The sequence below is a fragment of the Pan paniscus genome, chromosome 17, assembly GCF_029289425.2.
Source record: "Pan paniscus chromosome 17, NHGRI_mPanPan1-v2.0_pri, whole genome shotgun sequence".
NCBI classification, from domain to species: domain Eukaryota; kingdom Metazoa; phylum Chordata; class Mammalia; order Primates; family Hominidae; genus Pan; species Pan paniscus.
In genome coordinates, this window is record NC_073266.2 from 74,408,643 (window position 1) to 74,426,147 (window position 17,505).

At 36.4% G+C, this 17,505-nt stretch overlaps 1 protein-coding gene across 5 annotated transcripts in view; it reads left to right on the forward strand.

Annotated features, from left to right (window-relative positions):
- Positions 1-17,505, forward strand: part of WDR7 (WD repeat domain 7) — a 380,267-nt gene that overhangs the window by 224,672 nt on the left and 138,090 nt on the right. For all 5 annotated transcript variants that reach the window (XM_003827244.5, XM_034943806.3, XM_003827243.5 and 2 more), the window contains one exon: positions 5,750-5,971. In XM_003827244.5, the coding sequence (XP_003827292.1) occupies positions 5,750-5,971 (222 nt within the window). The remainder of the gene's footprint in view (positions 1-5,749; positions 5,972-17,505) is intronic.

Here is a 17,505-nt window from a genome sequence, read left to right on the forward strand (position 1 = left end):
ATCACTTTTTCTAGAATTAAGGTTCTTCTAAACACAGAGGCAATGATTATTGATTTTTTTTTCTTCTTAGTATGGTTACGCATTTAGGTGGTTTTTTTCCCCCTTTAGTTACCATAGCTATCACAGATTGGTGTCACACTTTGAATCTGTAATAGCATATACCTGCTAATACTTTTTACTGACATTTCCTCTCTGTCTTTAAAAAACTAAAACTTTCCATGAAGAGAGAGAAATGCATACTTTGGTATCAGACTAGAAGATATTTTAATTATTAATTTAAAATATTTTATAAGAAATATAATTCACAAAATATGATTTATCATGACAAAATAATTTGTAACATTGGAGGGGCATCATTATTAATCAACCTGCATGTGATCTGAAATATCCTATACAAAATTCAACAAATTAAGAAAATGGTTCATAACTAAACTTTTACGTGAGCAATTAGAATAGTTTTAAAGATAAATCTATTATCTGTGGACTCCTTTTCAATTTTTCCTTTCTATACACTACCTAAAAGTGAATGGCAAACATCCAGAACTAACTTTAAAAAAAGAAAAAGAATAAAGTGTGATGTGCGGAAGCTAAGAAACCATAACAGCAACAAGAAGAAATCTTTTTTATACTCATAATTGCACCAAACATTTTAGGAATCCAAGTAAGTAATACTCTGGTGTTACCATCTTAGTTTTCTAGATAACCAATCCTCCTTTTTCCCTTACATACGTTAAGCCACTTTCTCACTCAGTTCTTTTTCAATTATTAGATTCTTTATAATATCCTATAATTTCCATTTCTCAGACTCAACTAGGTCTTCTTGCCAACATCCAGATTTTTTTGTGCCTTTCAGCACAGCTAAACAATGGAATTTAAAGTGTATACTATAAAGTCATGTCCTCCAGAAGTTTTTTAAAGTCAGCTTCTGGAAAGGCTGTATCTACTTTTGTTGCAAGGGTTGTTTTGTTCTGTTTTGTTTTCATCAGTAATTTTTAAAAGAACTTAGGATATGATATCTCCAATCTTTCCGCCATATTTCCATCTTCTCAGACCTCACCGTGTATCGTAAAGCTCTCCACTTCCCGTGTCTTCTGTTTAACATCACAAAACCAAATCCACTGTAATCTCTCATCTTGATTTCTACAGTACCCCTCAAGTGATCACCCCACTTCTAATATTCTTTATACTATGCTTACAGTGGATTTTTGAAACCCTAAATCTAATTAAGCTATTCTGTAGTTTGAAACCCATCTTGCATACCTTCCCACTGTTTGTGGGATATAAATTGGAATGTGCATATGACCTACAGAATCATATATGATCTGGCCCTTGCCTGCCTCTCCTGCTTCATTTTCTGCAGTTCTCCTCTAGGGTTATAGAGTTCCAGCCAACTTACCTGTCCTTGAAATAGAAATCCACAGACTCCTTCATGCTTTAAGTTCTTAAACATACTGTTTTTTCGATCCAGAAAGTTCTCATTGATTCTGTAACTTACACATTTCCAATGCCTGTTTAGTAGCCCTTAAGTTCAATGAGGGCAGGGCTTTACTTAACTATTAATTTTTATCTAGCATAATCCAGGCACACACAAGACCTGCAATTCTTACATGTTGAATAACTGAGTTCAATAATGGATGGAATGAACTGCCACCACCACTGGTTCTTATTGTTCTTCACCTGATCATTGTGTGAGTCTTCTTTTGGTTTTCCTTGACACCAGTCTTGTTTGACCTCACAAGTCATCCACCATACTGCCACTACCATGATCTAACAGTGAATGAATCTAACATCACCACCTTATACAAAACTATTTAATGGCTTTCAATTAGCCATAGGTTAGAAGTCTTCAGCTTGCCATACGAGGCCTCTCATGGTTTGGCACCTCTTTAGTTTGCCTTACCTCCAGTAATACAGAATGACAAAGTAAAACAAATAGATAAAATAAAACAAAATACCAAAAAGTATTCAGAGAGCCTTGCTGCTAATTTCCGGGTTGGCATACCGAGCTTTGAGTGACCTTTGTTATACTCATTTAATCAACATATAGCGCAAAGAACTGAAAGCGGCCAGAAAAACTGGGTGGATTAGTATTAGAAAGAGCAGAAAGCTGACCTCCAATCAAGATGGCTCCGGGAGTTCACTTTTTTAATCCTTCTGTGCCAAATACATTGCTATGATGGATAAAGTATACAAAGAGAAAACCAAAGAGACATAACTAGGCTCAAAAAAGGTATCTCCGTGGACCAGTAATGAAATAGAAATGTAATGATCTGGGCTGAAACCATTAGCTACTTTCCAGAAGCAGGCTTTTGGCTCATGAGCTAAAGAGGACTTACAATACATCATGAATAAAGTTTAAAGCCAGGAGCTAGGCTATGGCTTCCTCAGTTCCTGAAAGGACATTGAAAAGATCTGAGTGCATTGCTACTCAGAAAAAAATTGATAAAGAAGAAGAGGAAAATGCATGTATTAAATACGTGACTGGCAGTGTTAACCATAATGTAAAATAGTGAAAATAAGTGAGTTCTATTCAACACAAGAAAGTAGAAGCAAAACAGAAGAAAGAGATAATCTAAAGACAGTAGAAGGAGAAATAATAAAAATAAGAGCAGAAATTAATAAGATAGAAAGCAATGATACAAAAGATCAAAACCAAAGTACTTTTTAAAACTAACTTGGGGCTGGGCACAGTGGTTCATACCTGTAATTCCTGCGCTTTGGGAGGCGAAGGCAGGAAGATCACTTGAGGCCAGGAGTACAAGACCACCTTGGGAAACATAGTGAAACCCTGTCTCTACAAAAATAAAAATAAAAACCAAAACAAAAATAATCTGATAAAACATATATTTCCAGCAAAACTTTAAGAAAAGCATGAAAAATAATATTAGAGAAGGTATAAATACACAGTGTTTAAGGGATCCATATCTGCGATATACTTGAGTTTTTTTAATCATATAGAGAATACTGTAAATAATTCCATGCCAATAAATTTGAAAATGTAGATGAAATAGATAATTCTTTTAAAATTATAATCTGCCAGAAATGACTCAAGAAGAAGAAAGTCAAACTAAATAAGGAGGTATTTATAATAAATATTCCTTCCTTCATCCTGCTACTTTTGCCACCATATCCTACCCTCTGACTCCACACAGGGAGTGTCTCGAAATGCAGACTCTTAATAGTTTTAGAGGAGAACTTTCATGAGACTTCAGGAATCCTTCAGCTGTTTTCAAGGAATGATGGAAGGGGGACCTCAGGAACTGAGAGTGAACGTCACTTAACTCATTTCTGAGGCTCGTATTATGTTGATACTAAGTATAGAATATGAAAAGAAAATTATAGACCGGTCTCACTTATGGACATGGATATAAAAAAGCCTATTAGCAAATTTAGTTCAGGGCCTGTCTGTTGGTGTGTTTATCTGTTGGTGTTATCTATCTGTCACTGCTTATCCACGCATACGTTTGTTTATCCAGGGTTTACCCCAGATATGGAAGCATAGTTCAAGGCCAGAAAATATATTAATTTATTTCAGGTAACATTGATATAATTATATAATAGATATAAAATTTGATAAGGTCTGAATTGTGGTGACCTTTAGGGCAGGAGGGCAAGGCAGTGAGGTCAAGACACAGTCCATGGTGGGCTTTGATAATACCCAGATTAGTTAATTACTCTATAAAAATTGGAAACCTTTGGAAAAACGTCAGTATTTTATAAGGTTCATTAGTTGTGTACATGTTAGTCATGATTTCTTTATATATTTTCTACTAATTCTGTGGATACTTATAATATTGCATAATAAATATCAAAAAATAATGGTAGACTATTTTTAGAATGGAGTAGAACTAAAAAAGGGTAGAACTATGTAAGTCTTAAAAGAATGTAGCAAGAGTGAGGTTAAGAAAGGAAATTTTAAGAAGTTACATTATGTATTAGATAATTTCCTATTATGCCCTATTTATTGATATTCTAATCAAGATATAAAATTGTTTTAATTATGTTTGGGTATCCTTCTAATCTTTCTTCTGAATATGAAACTATGCTGAGCTTTGCTCCAGTAACAAGTATTTCTTCAAATATCTGATTGCTGTTTTGCATTCTGGGCCATACTGGATGAAATAATCATCCTTCTCCTCCTCGTATGGCCCATCCCTCTTATTGCCTGGAAAACTTACCCTTTGAGTCTTAAATCCAATGTGCTCTCTTTTTTTCATGCACTTGTGAGATTCTTAGAAACCTGAGCTGTTTATTTTCATGCTTGTTATTTTCTGATCCAAAGTAGATGCCCAATAAATATTTGTTAAATTAATGGGCACATTAATAAATTACTCAATGAGCAGTCTTTCTAAAAAAACGAATGTACTGAGATAAGATGTATGTTTTATAAAATTCATCCTTTTAAAATGTGGAATTCAGTGATTCTTAGCGTATTTGGGGTTGTGCAGATATTACCTCAATCTAATTTTAGAACATTTTCATTACTCCCTAAAACTAGTACTTATTAGCCATTGTTAACCATTTTACCCCCACTCCAGCCAACCACTAATCTGCTTTCTGTCTCTATGGATTTGCCTATTCTAAACATTTCATATAAATGGAATCATACAATATATGGTCTTTTGTGACCAGCTTCTTCCCCTTAGCGTAATGTTTTCAGCGTCATTTATGTGGCATGTATCATTACTTCATTCCTTTTTTATTGCTGAGTAATCTAATTTTGTATGGATATACTTAGATTTGTACAAAAGTAATCGCTATTTTTGCCACTGAAAGTAATGGCAAATACTGCGATTACTTTTGCACCAACCTAATACATTTTCTTTATTCTTCAGTTGATGGACATTTCAGTTGTTTCCAAGGCTATTTTGAATAATGCTGCTGTGAGCATCCATGTCTTTGTGTGTACATGTGTGTCATTTCTGTTTGGGAGATACCTTGGAGTGGAGTTGCTGGGCCACATGGTAACCCTATGTCTAACTTGTTGAGGAACTGCCAAGCTGTTTTCCAAAGTAGTTGTGCCATTTTTATCATGCCCAACAACAAAGCATGAGGGTTTCCATTTCTGTGCATCCTCAACAGCACTGTAATGGTCTTTTTTTATTGCAGCCATTCTCACGGATGTGAAGTGGTATCTCATTGTGGTTTTGCTTTGCATTTTCCTAATGACTAATGATGTTTAGCATCTTTTCATGTGCGTGTTGACCATTCATACAACTTTGGAAAAATATCTATTCAGATTGTTCTTATTATTGAGTCATGAAAGTTTTTATATATTCTGGAAATAATTTTTATTAGATAGGTGATTTGACAATAGTTTCTCTGAATCTGTGGGTTGTCTTTATCCTTTCTTGATTCTGTCTTTTCAAGCACAAAAGTTTTTAGTATTGATGAAATCCTATGTAAAATTTTTAAAAAATTACTTGTGCTTTTGGTATCATATCTAAGAAATCATTATATAATCCAGAATTACAAACATATACACCTATGTTGCCTTCTTAGAGTTTTTTTTTTGTTTTAGCTGTTATATTTAGGATTATGATCAATTTTCAGGTTTTTTTTTTTTTGGAAGGTTAGAGATAGGGGTCTGTCTAAATTCATGCTTTTGCATGTGAGTAACCATTTGTCCTAGTGCCATTTGCCGAAAATGCTATTCTTTCCGAATGTGCAGTCTTGAATGTTTTTCTAATCATGTGTCTTTTTTTATATTGATTTGTTTTAAATTGAGATTCTATGTTTTGGTCTTCAGGTTGCTTATCAAGTGTCCCACAAATGAAAAAAATTTCTACATCTTATGAGGAAAGACGGAAGCAAGCTACTGCTATTGTTTTACTTGGAGTAATAGGAGCTGAATTTGGTGCTGAAATTGAACCTCCTAAACTATTGACCAGACCTCGAAGCTCTAGCCAAATTCCTGAGGGATTCGGGTTGACTAGTGGTGGATCCAACTACTCACTGGCCAGACATACTTGTAAGTTTTAAAATTTCTAATGCTGATCTGTTGCTTCTGAATACATATTATTTGTCAGCAAAATCTCATAATATTGAATATATCCTGAGTTTTAGCTCATTTAGATTGCTTGCATGAAGTTAGAAAGCAGTACAATCTGGCACATTTCCCGTTAGTTACAGTAACCTGAACTCCTTTTTAAAAGTTAAAACATCGTCTTTTAAATGCTTTTCTTAAAATAACACATTTCTGACCTTTGTATTTTTGCATTGTTGGTCAAGATTTTAGCCAGCATTTATGAAAGCTAGATTCGAGTTAAAGCTTTTAAAATAATTTCTGGAAAACTATGCAGTTTGTTCTGAATGTGGTTTGAAAAGTCAGGACTGGGGTGGAACACCAATCTTTTCTTTTGAAAAGAAAATATATTCATTCTCCTTTCGATAAATAAATTCTCAACACATATTTGTTAAATTAATGGGCATATTAATAAATTTGTATATGTGATAATACATATAAATAATACATGGGTTTATGAAAAAGAGCATACATGATGAATTATGAATTAACCCTGTAATTTAAAAAATATTCCAGTAACAGTTTTTAAATGACTATAGACTATAACAATCAAAATTCAAAGGGCTGTGTCATTCTACTCTCTTTGGTTCTGTGCTTGGTATGTTAATAATAGGTAAGGGTGCTTTAAAATAAGCTCTTTTTTGGTTCTTCAGTGTCAGAATTCCTTTCAGTAAGGTCAGAGTGGCATGTGGCACCATATAGCAAAATTATTTCTAATAAATTGTGTCCTCTTAAGGAACAAATATAGTCCAACTGAATACGTCACAAAATATTCTTGTAGAACAAAATGCAATAGATCCTTTTGCTTTTTTGGCCTTTAAGCAAGAGAAAAAGATGCATGTTACTTTGTTATTTATGACAGCAGTGAACTTCACTGGACCATTGCCACATACTCTTGCTGTAAAACTGAGGGCCATGTTAGTGACTTTTATTATAAAAGCCCTTCAGTAGACTTAGCTGCCCCTCCTATAACTGTTTTTTGAAAGACTTCATTCAACAAATACTTATTAGTGATAATCTCTTGATCTCAATTTGAGAATCAGAGTAATAACGTTTAAACAATACCACCAACAACCATAATGATGCAACTATTATGAGCACTATTTTTTTTTAGCTCTTTACATGCATTACCTCACTTCATCCTCATAATAACCCTGTAAAGTGGATCCCTCTTATCTCGATTTTATGCATAAAGCTGGTGGGGCATAGAGAGGTTTAGTTAACCTGGCAAGGATAATACCTCTGGGAAAGGAGTTTTTGTTTCCATCTAGTCTGTTGTTCCAGAGTTCATGCTTTTGACCATTATGCAAACTGCTGCTATTCAGTGGCTCCCAGTTGGAAAGGGCTTAATGACTAATATGCACTGTAACTTTACAATTTATTGATTTATTTTATTTTATTTTTTGAGACAGAGTCTCTCTCTGTCACCCAGGCTGGAGTGCAGTGGCATGATCTTGGTTCACTGCAACCTCCTGCCTCAGCCTCCCAAGTAGCCAGGATTACAGGTGTAGGCCACCATGACTGGGTAATTTTTGTATTTTTCATAGAGACGGGGTTTCCCCATGTTGGCCAGGCTGGCCTCAAACTCCTGACCAGAAAGTATCCACCCACCTCAGCCTCCCAAAGTGCTAGGATTACAGGCATGAGCCACTGCACCTGGCTATAACTTTACAATTTAAAAAACACTTTCTTTCCTGTCTTTCCCCTCATTTGATCTTCAAAATGAACTTAAGACTTCTTCAAAGTGACTCAGCCAAAAAGTAGTAAAACCTAAACTTGAACTCAAGTGTCTTGCGACCTGAGAACCGTTTCCCTTCTCCACCTGGGCACATTATTCTCCCTCTACGGCCAACAACTACATGCTTACTGGCTCCTACCTCCCCACTCAGGCTTATTTATCTTTTCTCAAGTTCTTCAAGATCCCTGCTATCCATTCCTAAAACCCTGCTTAAATCTCACCATTTCGACAAAGGGCTCTTTAATTAGTCTAGCTTATCTGTCACTTCAGACAGCCCAGGACTTAACATATGTAGAGTAGGTCCTTATTTAGAAGTTTGGCATTAGACTATTAGAGGTTAATGAAGCTTTGACATGATTTGGTGTGGTGGCTTTCAAACTTTTTTGCTCAATATCTCCCTGAGAATGTCAAGAAATGTCTAATCCTTTGCACATTTTATGTCGACAGCTACAACTTTTTAATTGCAAAATATATTTTCACAGTATCTTGAGGAGATTGTGAATATTGATGTTTAAAAATAAAACTTATGGCTCTTTCTAATATATTCAGTAGAATATTTAACTATTTCATATGCATCATCATCAATTTTTAATAAATACCTGAACAAACTTCCCATTAAAAATCAGAAATCTTAAATCCTTTATTATTTTCTTTGAAGTGGAAATTTCTACCCTCACAGTTTTAGGGAAGGAGTTCATTAGCAAATTTAGCACCCAGAAATCAATTCCTTTAAACTACCTAGGTCTTAAACTATTTGTGCTTCTAAAACTACCTATTCCTTGAAACTTTTAATATACTCCCGTTTGAAGAGGGTTACCTATTTTGAAGACCACTGATTAAGTCTAACATATTTTGTGTAATTTCTCAACACCATCCTTTTGTATTTGATATTTTCCTGCAAGGAGAGTGAAAATAAATGCTGTTTCCTTTAGAATTTTTCCATTGCTTAGTACAAATATCTGTATATAAATGTAGGAACGGCTGGGCGCAGTGGCTCACACCTGTAATCCCAGCACTTTGGGAGGCTGAGGTGGGTGGATCGGGAGGTCAGGAGGTTGAGACCACAGTGAAACCCCATCTCTACTAAAAATACAAAAAATTAGCCAGATGCGGTGTCAGGCGCCTGTAGTCCCAGCTGCTCGGGAGGCTGAGGCAGGAGAATGGCGTGAACCTGGGAGGTGGAGCTTGCAGTGAGCCGAGGTGGCGCCACTGCCCTCCAGCCTGGGTGACAGAGCGAGACTCCGTCTCAAAAAAAAAAAAAAAAAAAAAGTAGGAAGGTGGTAAATAAATGAATTGCTGATTGGTTGCATTCAGGCTCTGGGCTGGATGCTGGGTAGGTTAGTTTACATCTCATTATCCTAGTTATGTAAGAGAGTACTGTTGTCATCACTTTTCTAACCACAGTTTATCTTTACACAAAATTCTGTTATTTGTGAATTAGCTTCGATATGACTTTTCTTTTAACTGTAATGATTTTATTTTTTAAATTTTTATCTGTTTACAGTTTTTTTAAAAGTCCATTTAATCTCTCAGTCTTGTTTTTTTGTTTTGTTTTTTTTAAATTTCAATAGGTTTTGGAGGAGCAAGTGTTGTTTGGTTACATGAATAAGTCTTTTAGTCGTGATTTCTGAGATTTTGGTTCACCCATCACCCTACTAGTGCACACTGTACCCAGTGTGCAATCTTTTATCCCTCACCCCTCTCCCACCCTTTCCCCTGAATCCTGAAAGTCCATTGTATCATTCTTATGCCTTTGAGACATCATAGCTTAGTTCCCACGTATGAGTGAGAACATACGATGTTTGGTTTTCCATTCGTGAGTTACTTCACTTAGAATAATGGTCTCCAGTTCCATCCAGATTTCTGTAAATGCCAATATTTCATTCCTTTTTATGGCTGAGTAGTATTCCATGGTGTGTATATATACCACAATTTCTTTATCCAGTCATTGATTGATGGGCATTTCGGCTGATTCCATATTTTTGCAATTGCTAATTGTGCTGCTATAAATATGGGTGTGCAAGTATCTTATTCATATAATGACTTGTTTTCCTCTGGGTAGATACCCTATATTGGGATTGCTGGATTAAGTGGTAGTTCTACTCTTAGTTTTTTAAGGAATCTCCACACTGTTTTCCATAGTGGTTGTACTAGTTTACATTCCCACCAATGGTGTAAAAGCGTTCCCTTTTCATAACATCCACGACAACATCTATTATTTTTTGATCATGGCCATTCTTGCAGGAGCAAGGTGGTGTCGCATCGTGGTTTTGATTTGCCTTTCCCTGATAATTAGCGATGTTGAGCATTTTTTTCATATGTTTGTTGGCCATTTGTATATCTCCTTTTGAAAATTGTCTATTCATGTCCTTAGCCAGTCTTTTGATGGGATTGTTTGTTCTTACTGATTTGTTTGAGTTCCTTGTAGTTTCTGGATATTTGTCCTTTGTCAGATGTGTAGATTGTGAAGATTTTCTCCCACTTTGTGGGTTGTCTGTTTACTCTGCTGGTGGTTTCTTTTGCTGTGTAGAAGCTTTTTCATTTAATTAAATCCCATCTATTTATCTTTGTTTTTGTTGCATTTGCTTTTGGGTTCTTGGTCATGAAGTCTTTCCCTAAGCCAATGTCTAGAAGGGCCTGAGAACCACACTCCCATCCCCCACCACGGCTGCAGCAAGCCAGGCCCAAAAAGAGTCTGAGCTCAGACATGCCTAACCCTGCCCCAACCTGATGGTCTTGCTCTACCTGCCCTGATAGCAAAGACAAAGGACATAATCACTTGGGAGCTCTAGGGCCCTACCCACCACCTGATCCTCCCTATACTACCACAGCTGATGCTTTCTTGAAAGCACCACCTCCTGGCTGGAAGCCAACCAACACAAAACTGGTGCAGTAAAACTACAACTAAGGATGCTCAGAGAGTCTATTTCACTCCCTGGCCACCTCCACTGGAGTGGGTGCTGGTATCCATGGCTGAGAGACCTGAAGACGGTTCACATCACAGGTCTCTGTGCAGAATGCCTCAGTCCCAGCCCAGAGCCCGGTAGCTCTGCTGGCTGTCTAGACCCAGAAGACAAATAACCATTACAGTTTGGCTCTCAGGAAGCCACATCCACAGTGGAAGGGGGAGAGAAGTACATCAAGGGAGCACCCCATGGGACAAAAGAATCTGAACAGCAGCCTTGAGCCCCAGATCTCTCTGACATAGCCTATCCAAATGAGAAGGAACCAGAAAAACAATTCTGGTAATATGACAAAACAAGGTTCTGTAATACCTCCAAAAGATCATACTAGCTCACCAGCAATGGATCCAAACCAAGAATAAATGTCTGAATTGCCAGAAAAAGAATTCAGAAGGTCAATTATTAAGCTAATCAAGGAGGCACCAGAGAAAGGTGAAGTTCAACTTAATGAAATCAAAAAAATTATATAAGATATGAAGGGAAAAATCTTCAGTGAAACAGATAGCATAAATAATCACAACTTCTGGAATGAAGGACATGCTTAGAGAAATGTGAAATACACTGGAAAGTCTCAGCAATAGAATCGAACAAGCAGAAGAAAGAACTTCAGAACTCAGCTGGGCACGGTGGCTCATGCCTGTAATCCCAGCACTTTAGGAGGCCCAGGCGGGCGGATCACGAGGTCAGATCAAGACCATCCTGGCTAACACGGTGAAACCCTGTCTCTACTAAAAAAAAAAAATACAGAAAATTAGCCAGGCATGGTGGCAGGCACCTGTAGTCCCAGCTACTCAGGAGACTGAGGCAGGAGAATGGCGTGAACCCAGGAGGCGGAGTTCACAGTGAGCCGAGATCACGCCACTGCACTCCAGCCTAGGTGACAGAGCGAGACTCTGTCTCAAAAAAAAAAAAAAAAAACTTCAGAACTCGAACACAGGGTTTTTGAATTAACCCAATCCAACGAAGAGAAAACAATTTTAAAAGAATTTTTAAAAATGAACAAAGCCTCCAAGAAGTTTGGCATTTTGTTAAATGACCTGAGACCTAAATGACCTGAGACCTCTCCTGTTTAAACCTAAGAATAATTGGTGTTCCTGAGAAAGAAGGGGAATCTAAAAGTTTGGAAAACATATTTGAGGGAATAATCGAGGAAAACATTTGCACCCTTGCTAGAGATCTAGACATCCAAATACAAGAAGCTCAACACCTGAGAAATTTATCACAAAAAGATCATGACCTAGGCACATAGTCATCAGGTTATCTAAAGTCGAGATGGAGGAAAGACTCTTAAGAGCTGTGAGGCAAAAGCACCAGGTAACCTATAAAGGAAAACCTATCAGATTAACAGCAGATTTCTCAGCAGAAGCCCTACAAACCAGAAGGGATTGAGGCCCTACCTTTAGCTTCCTTAGCCAAAACAATTATCAGCCAAGAATTTTGTATCCAGCAAAACTAAGATCCGTAAATGAAGGAAAGATAAAGTCTTTTTCAGACAAACAAATGCTAAGAGAATTTGCTACTACCAAGCCAGCACTACAAGAACTGCTAAAAGGTCTAAATCTTGAAACAAATCCTTGAAATACACCAAAATAGAACCTCCTGAAAACATAAATCTCACAGGACCTACAAAACAAAAATAAATAAAAAAATACAACAACAAGGTATTCAGGCAACAAATAGCACAATGAATAGAATAATACCTCATATCTCAATACTAACATTGAATGTAAATGGCCTAAATGCTCCACTTAAAAGATACAGAATGGCAGAATGGATAAGAATTCACAAACCAAGTTTCTGCTGTCTTCAAGACACTCACCTAACACATAAGGACTCATGTAAACTTAAGCTAAAGCAGATATCTTTTTCTACAAAAGACATTCCATGCAAATGGACATCAAAAATAAGCAGAAATAGCTATTCTTATATCAGACAGATTTTAAAGCAACAGCAGAAAGACAAAGAGGGACATTATATAATGATAAAAGGACTTGCCCAACAGGAAAATATCACAATTTTAAATATATATACACCTAACACTGGAGCTCCCAAATTTATAAAACAATTACTACTAGAACTAAGAAATGAGATAGCAACACAATAATAATGGGGGACTTCAATACTCCACTAACTGTGATAATTTTATTTGAAAATTGTTACTACTATTACTAGAAAAAGAGGAAGGAATTAGGGGAAAAAAGGGATTTGAAAAGCTGTGGCAGAGTAGAAACATATTTTTCAAAGAAATCTTGGGAACTGAAGGGCCTTAGGACTGCTCATTTGGATTATTAAAAGACAGGAAGTTGAACTATATGGAAAGGGGTTCTGGAGTGTGTTTCTGGTATGAGCTCAACCTGGGCTGAACGACACTATGGGGAGGGACTTTTGCGTGATTTCTCCTCAACTTTCCCAATGAAGATAAATAAAATTTATGCAAACATTTTAAATATTTAAGTGTTTTAGAACCTGGCCTGTTCTTTGAGCATTTTGAATAAAGGACTAGATATGAGAAGGGAAGACTGCAATGCTTCTTAGTAAATTCTATTTATGAGAGATTTTGGGAAGTTTCTAGCAGGCAAGGAATAGTGTATCAGAATGAATGATACAGTACCTCATAGAAACAATTTAAAATGTGTAGAATGTCCTTGATATTTTTTTCCTTTCTTGTTCTTAGCCTATTTTATTTTAACTGCTATAAAAATATTTTAAAGGTAAACATGGATTTGCTTTTAACTTTTATCCCATTAACCGATTTTTTTTTTCCTCAGAGGTCTTAAGTTCCTTGATGGTAATTTTGCCAACCACAGGGATTTTCAAGACCTTTCTTATTTGAATTGGGATGTCTTAATTAAATTTAAATTTGTCAGTTTAAATCTTGCTCTCCTGTTTGAAAACAATTAGATGTCTAAATGACCCTCTGTCTTACGTGTACTCTTTTTGATCAGTCATGTGTAATATTAACCTATTATAATGTTAACCTGCTGGAAGCTGTTATATGTATTGTCATGTTTGTTTATGTGGCATTTAGAATGCATTGCTACCATTAAATATTTACTCTTTATGGCATCCTATTGAATGAGAGAATAATTATTATCCTCGTTTTGAGATAAGGCCATTAAGATACAATATTTAATGAACTTTAATTGCTAATGTAGTTAGAGGCATAGATAGTGAGTTCTAACCTTCCTCCTGAAGCATTCTGTGAAAACCCATAATGTAGTGAAACCCCAGTTATCCACATTGATGGGAGGAAAGGATGACACTGATGCGTAATTCAAAAGCCACACTTAGTTTTGTAACGTATCTTATACTTTTTTGAACACAGATGAATCTTTTATGGGAGTTACACTTTACATATATTGAAATCACATGTCAAAGACGAAGCTGAAGGACTCTGAAGATTAATGAGAAGCCTAGATTAGGCTAGTGTTACGTTGTGCCCTTGGGTAAGCTATGTGTCCCTCTGGGTTGCAGCATTCTCTTGCATAAAATAAAAGGCAGGAGCTATTCTGACTTTAAAACTTCTTTTGGTCCAAATAGTCTTCTGCTCCTGAAGTGAAATACAAAGCATTTCAGGAAATTCATCTCCTTCATCACCTTCCGATTTTCTTCTCCATGCAGGGATGGCTGCTGTCTTGTTTTATATCAGCACACTTCAGTGGAGATCCTTCTGCATTTTTATTCCAACCCACAAATGAGGCATTATTAGAATGTTTTAAGGTATTATTTATGACATTACCTTATAGGTCTTTTGGTTCATTCTTTCATTGGGTCTCTTCTGCTCATTTTATAATTGTGGAATTATGCTGGCACATCTGTAGTAAATTCCATTTTGCTCTCTCATTAGCTTTTTGACTTTGGGCAAGTGTCGTAAGTCATTTCCCGAGGCAGCAGACTCCGAGGCAGATTTGTGTGCAGGGGTATTCTTAGGATCAATATCTATCTTAAGGGGAGTGAAACAGGATTAGGCAGAGGGGGAAGTTGAATTGTGTTTTAGTTACATAGAAGGCCTCAGTTGATTTGGGGGAACTCTGGAGCTGGGATGACCCTTCAGACTTGTCCTGAATTAGGGATCAGGGCTCAACTTTAATATCCCCTTGTCAGTCAGTCATTGGATTGGGAAAGGGTTGGGAGGCCTAGGAAGGGGATGTAACTTTGGATAAGGCAGCTTTCCATATCCTAGGGCAAAGCCCACAGAGGGATTCCACTGAGACTTGTCAGCCACAGACACAAGAACTTAGGGAAGTGGGGACTTCAGTCATGATGGGGAGGAGATGGGCAACCTTGCCAGCTTCCTCTGCAGCATGCTACTAAATTACGTGTGTCCCAGTTCCCTTTCTATTTTAACAAATGGAGAGAGGAAGAAACTGTCATTTATTTAACACCTTTTTAATTCCAACTCCATACATATCTCTTGTTACCCTGAAAGACATTTTTGTCCAACACTTAGCACAATATGAGGCATGTTAATAATAGCTGATCATTGACCATTTACTCTTTGCCAGACATTTTGCTGTGTACTTGACGTGTATTATTTACTCTTTTAGTCCTATCAAATAAGTACCATTGCTATTCTCATTTATCAGATGAAGAAACTGAAGCTTTGCTTAGTACCACTGAATATATTTACTAAAGATTTCTAAAATTGGATTAAACTTTGTGCAGACAATAAATTGAGGGCATAGGTTAAAATTTTAAAAAGATTACACTGCTAAAAAGTACGAAGCCTGGACTGAAACACCTGTGTTCTAACTCTAAAGCAGCATATTTTCACCATTCCACATATTTTTGTGTGTTATAAAGAAGATTCAGAACTGCTGCTACAGAGAAGAGAGGAGGGGATGCCAGCAAGTACCAGGTCACCTGTGAATACGGACATCTATTGAAGCTTTCATTTAGGAATGTGCTGTTGCTATGGATATGCATAGACATAAAAAATTCACATATCTGGGCTTTGGGAATGGCTTTCTCTTTGGTATGAGATACACTAGAGATAATTAATTTTTTCCCACAGTGAGTGTTTAGAAATACTACAATGCTGGCCAAGGTACATGATCTACCTGCCATTACATGGAAAATGCCACATTTATGTGCATTTGTGGTTTTTGTTTTTGTTGCTGTTTTCCCTAGGAAAAGGATGCACAGATTCCATGAAGTTCTCAAAAGAAGGCCATTAAATAAAAATGGATAAGAACCACTGCAGGAGTTTGTTGAAATAATTGCTTACCTGTTATTATGACTTTTTAAAACAATATGGTTACAGATTAGTTCAGCCACAACACAGCACCACTAAATGGAAGCCTCAATTCTGCCTAAGGGATATTGCAATTCTATGAACTTGTATTTCAATTTTTATATTGTTCTGGTGCTGTTTGGTTTTTATTTTGTTGTAGTGTACTTTGTGAAAATGATCCCGCAAGTACTCCCTGTGCTTTTTAATCATGCATATTTTATTTAATGAATAGGTTAATATAGGTTGAGATTGATTTTATAATGAATTTATTTCCTAGATTTTAAGGGAAGAAAGTGAAGCCAAATTGGCAAATGTTTTATTAGCAAGCTTACGACAATGCCACAGAATTGCAATTAATAACAAAACTAGTGGTAGTTGCAAGTTATGTTAAAAAGTAGCAACAATGACAAGCCATTTGCAAGGATAAGCAATAGCAAAAGAACAGATATTCTTACCATTCACAAACAGTTATCAGATTGTGTTGCTGAACTGCTGCTGTGGCCATAGAGATTGCATTTCTGTTTGATTTCCTTTGTGTTTCCAACCTGGCCATCCTGGCACTTGGAATGAGTCTGGCCTTCCTATCTGGCTCCTTACTCTCTTCTCTGACTTCTTTGTTCTCAGTGCACTAACTCAGCGTCCCATGTTCCTTACCACCACCTCTCACTTGTATTTTTATCTTTGAAAATCATCCTGGTTGCAGATGCCACTGGACTTACATCACCATTACATCTGTGTTTAGACAGTGACTCTTCACTTCAGCTATGTACTCAAATCACTTGCAGAATGTTTTTAAAATGTGAGCATCTGAGCATTTAGGTAGTCTTCCTGTTCAGAAAGCCAGGGGCGGGATTCAGGCATCTGTATTCTTTTTAAAACTTCATATGTAATTTTGATGTGTAGCCAGAGTAGAGAGACCCAGTAGAATCTAGAATCTTTTACAGTTATTTTAAATTGAGTGTTTTACGGTAGCTGTAGTCATTAAACTACCTTAATGCACAAATTGTACCTTTTCTTTACATTTTCAAATGGAAGAGATAACGGGAACTAATCAGAGTGAATAAATGACATTTATACTACTTTCAGAACTAATTCTTTAGGTAGTTCAGCCTTTTTATTGTGATTTTGTTATTTGGGAACCAGAGCTTGGTTTTGAATCTTGGTATCACCACATCACAGCTGTGTGGCCTTGAATACTTTGTGGCTCGGTTTCCTTAACTAAGACACAGGAATAGTATATAACAGTAGCTCCTACCTCACAGTTATTGTAAGGATTAAGTAAATCAATGCATGAAAAAAATGCCTGACATATAAGTACTTATAAATGTTAGTTTCTGTTGTTGTTGTTGTTAGATGTGTTTGTAGAAGAATAAGGAAAGGAAATAGCTCTTTTAAAATCTGTATATAGTTTTTAATCTTCATAAGAACCCTGTGAGGTAGATAGTATTATCACCATTTTGTATATAAGTGAACTGATATTCTTAAAAAATCAAGTAAATTCCTTAAAGTTATCTGTCCTACAAACAGTCTGAATCCAGATGCATTT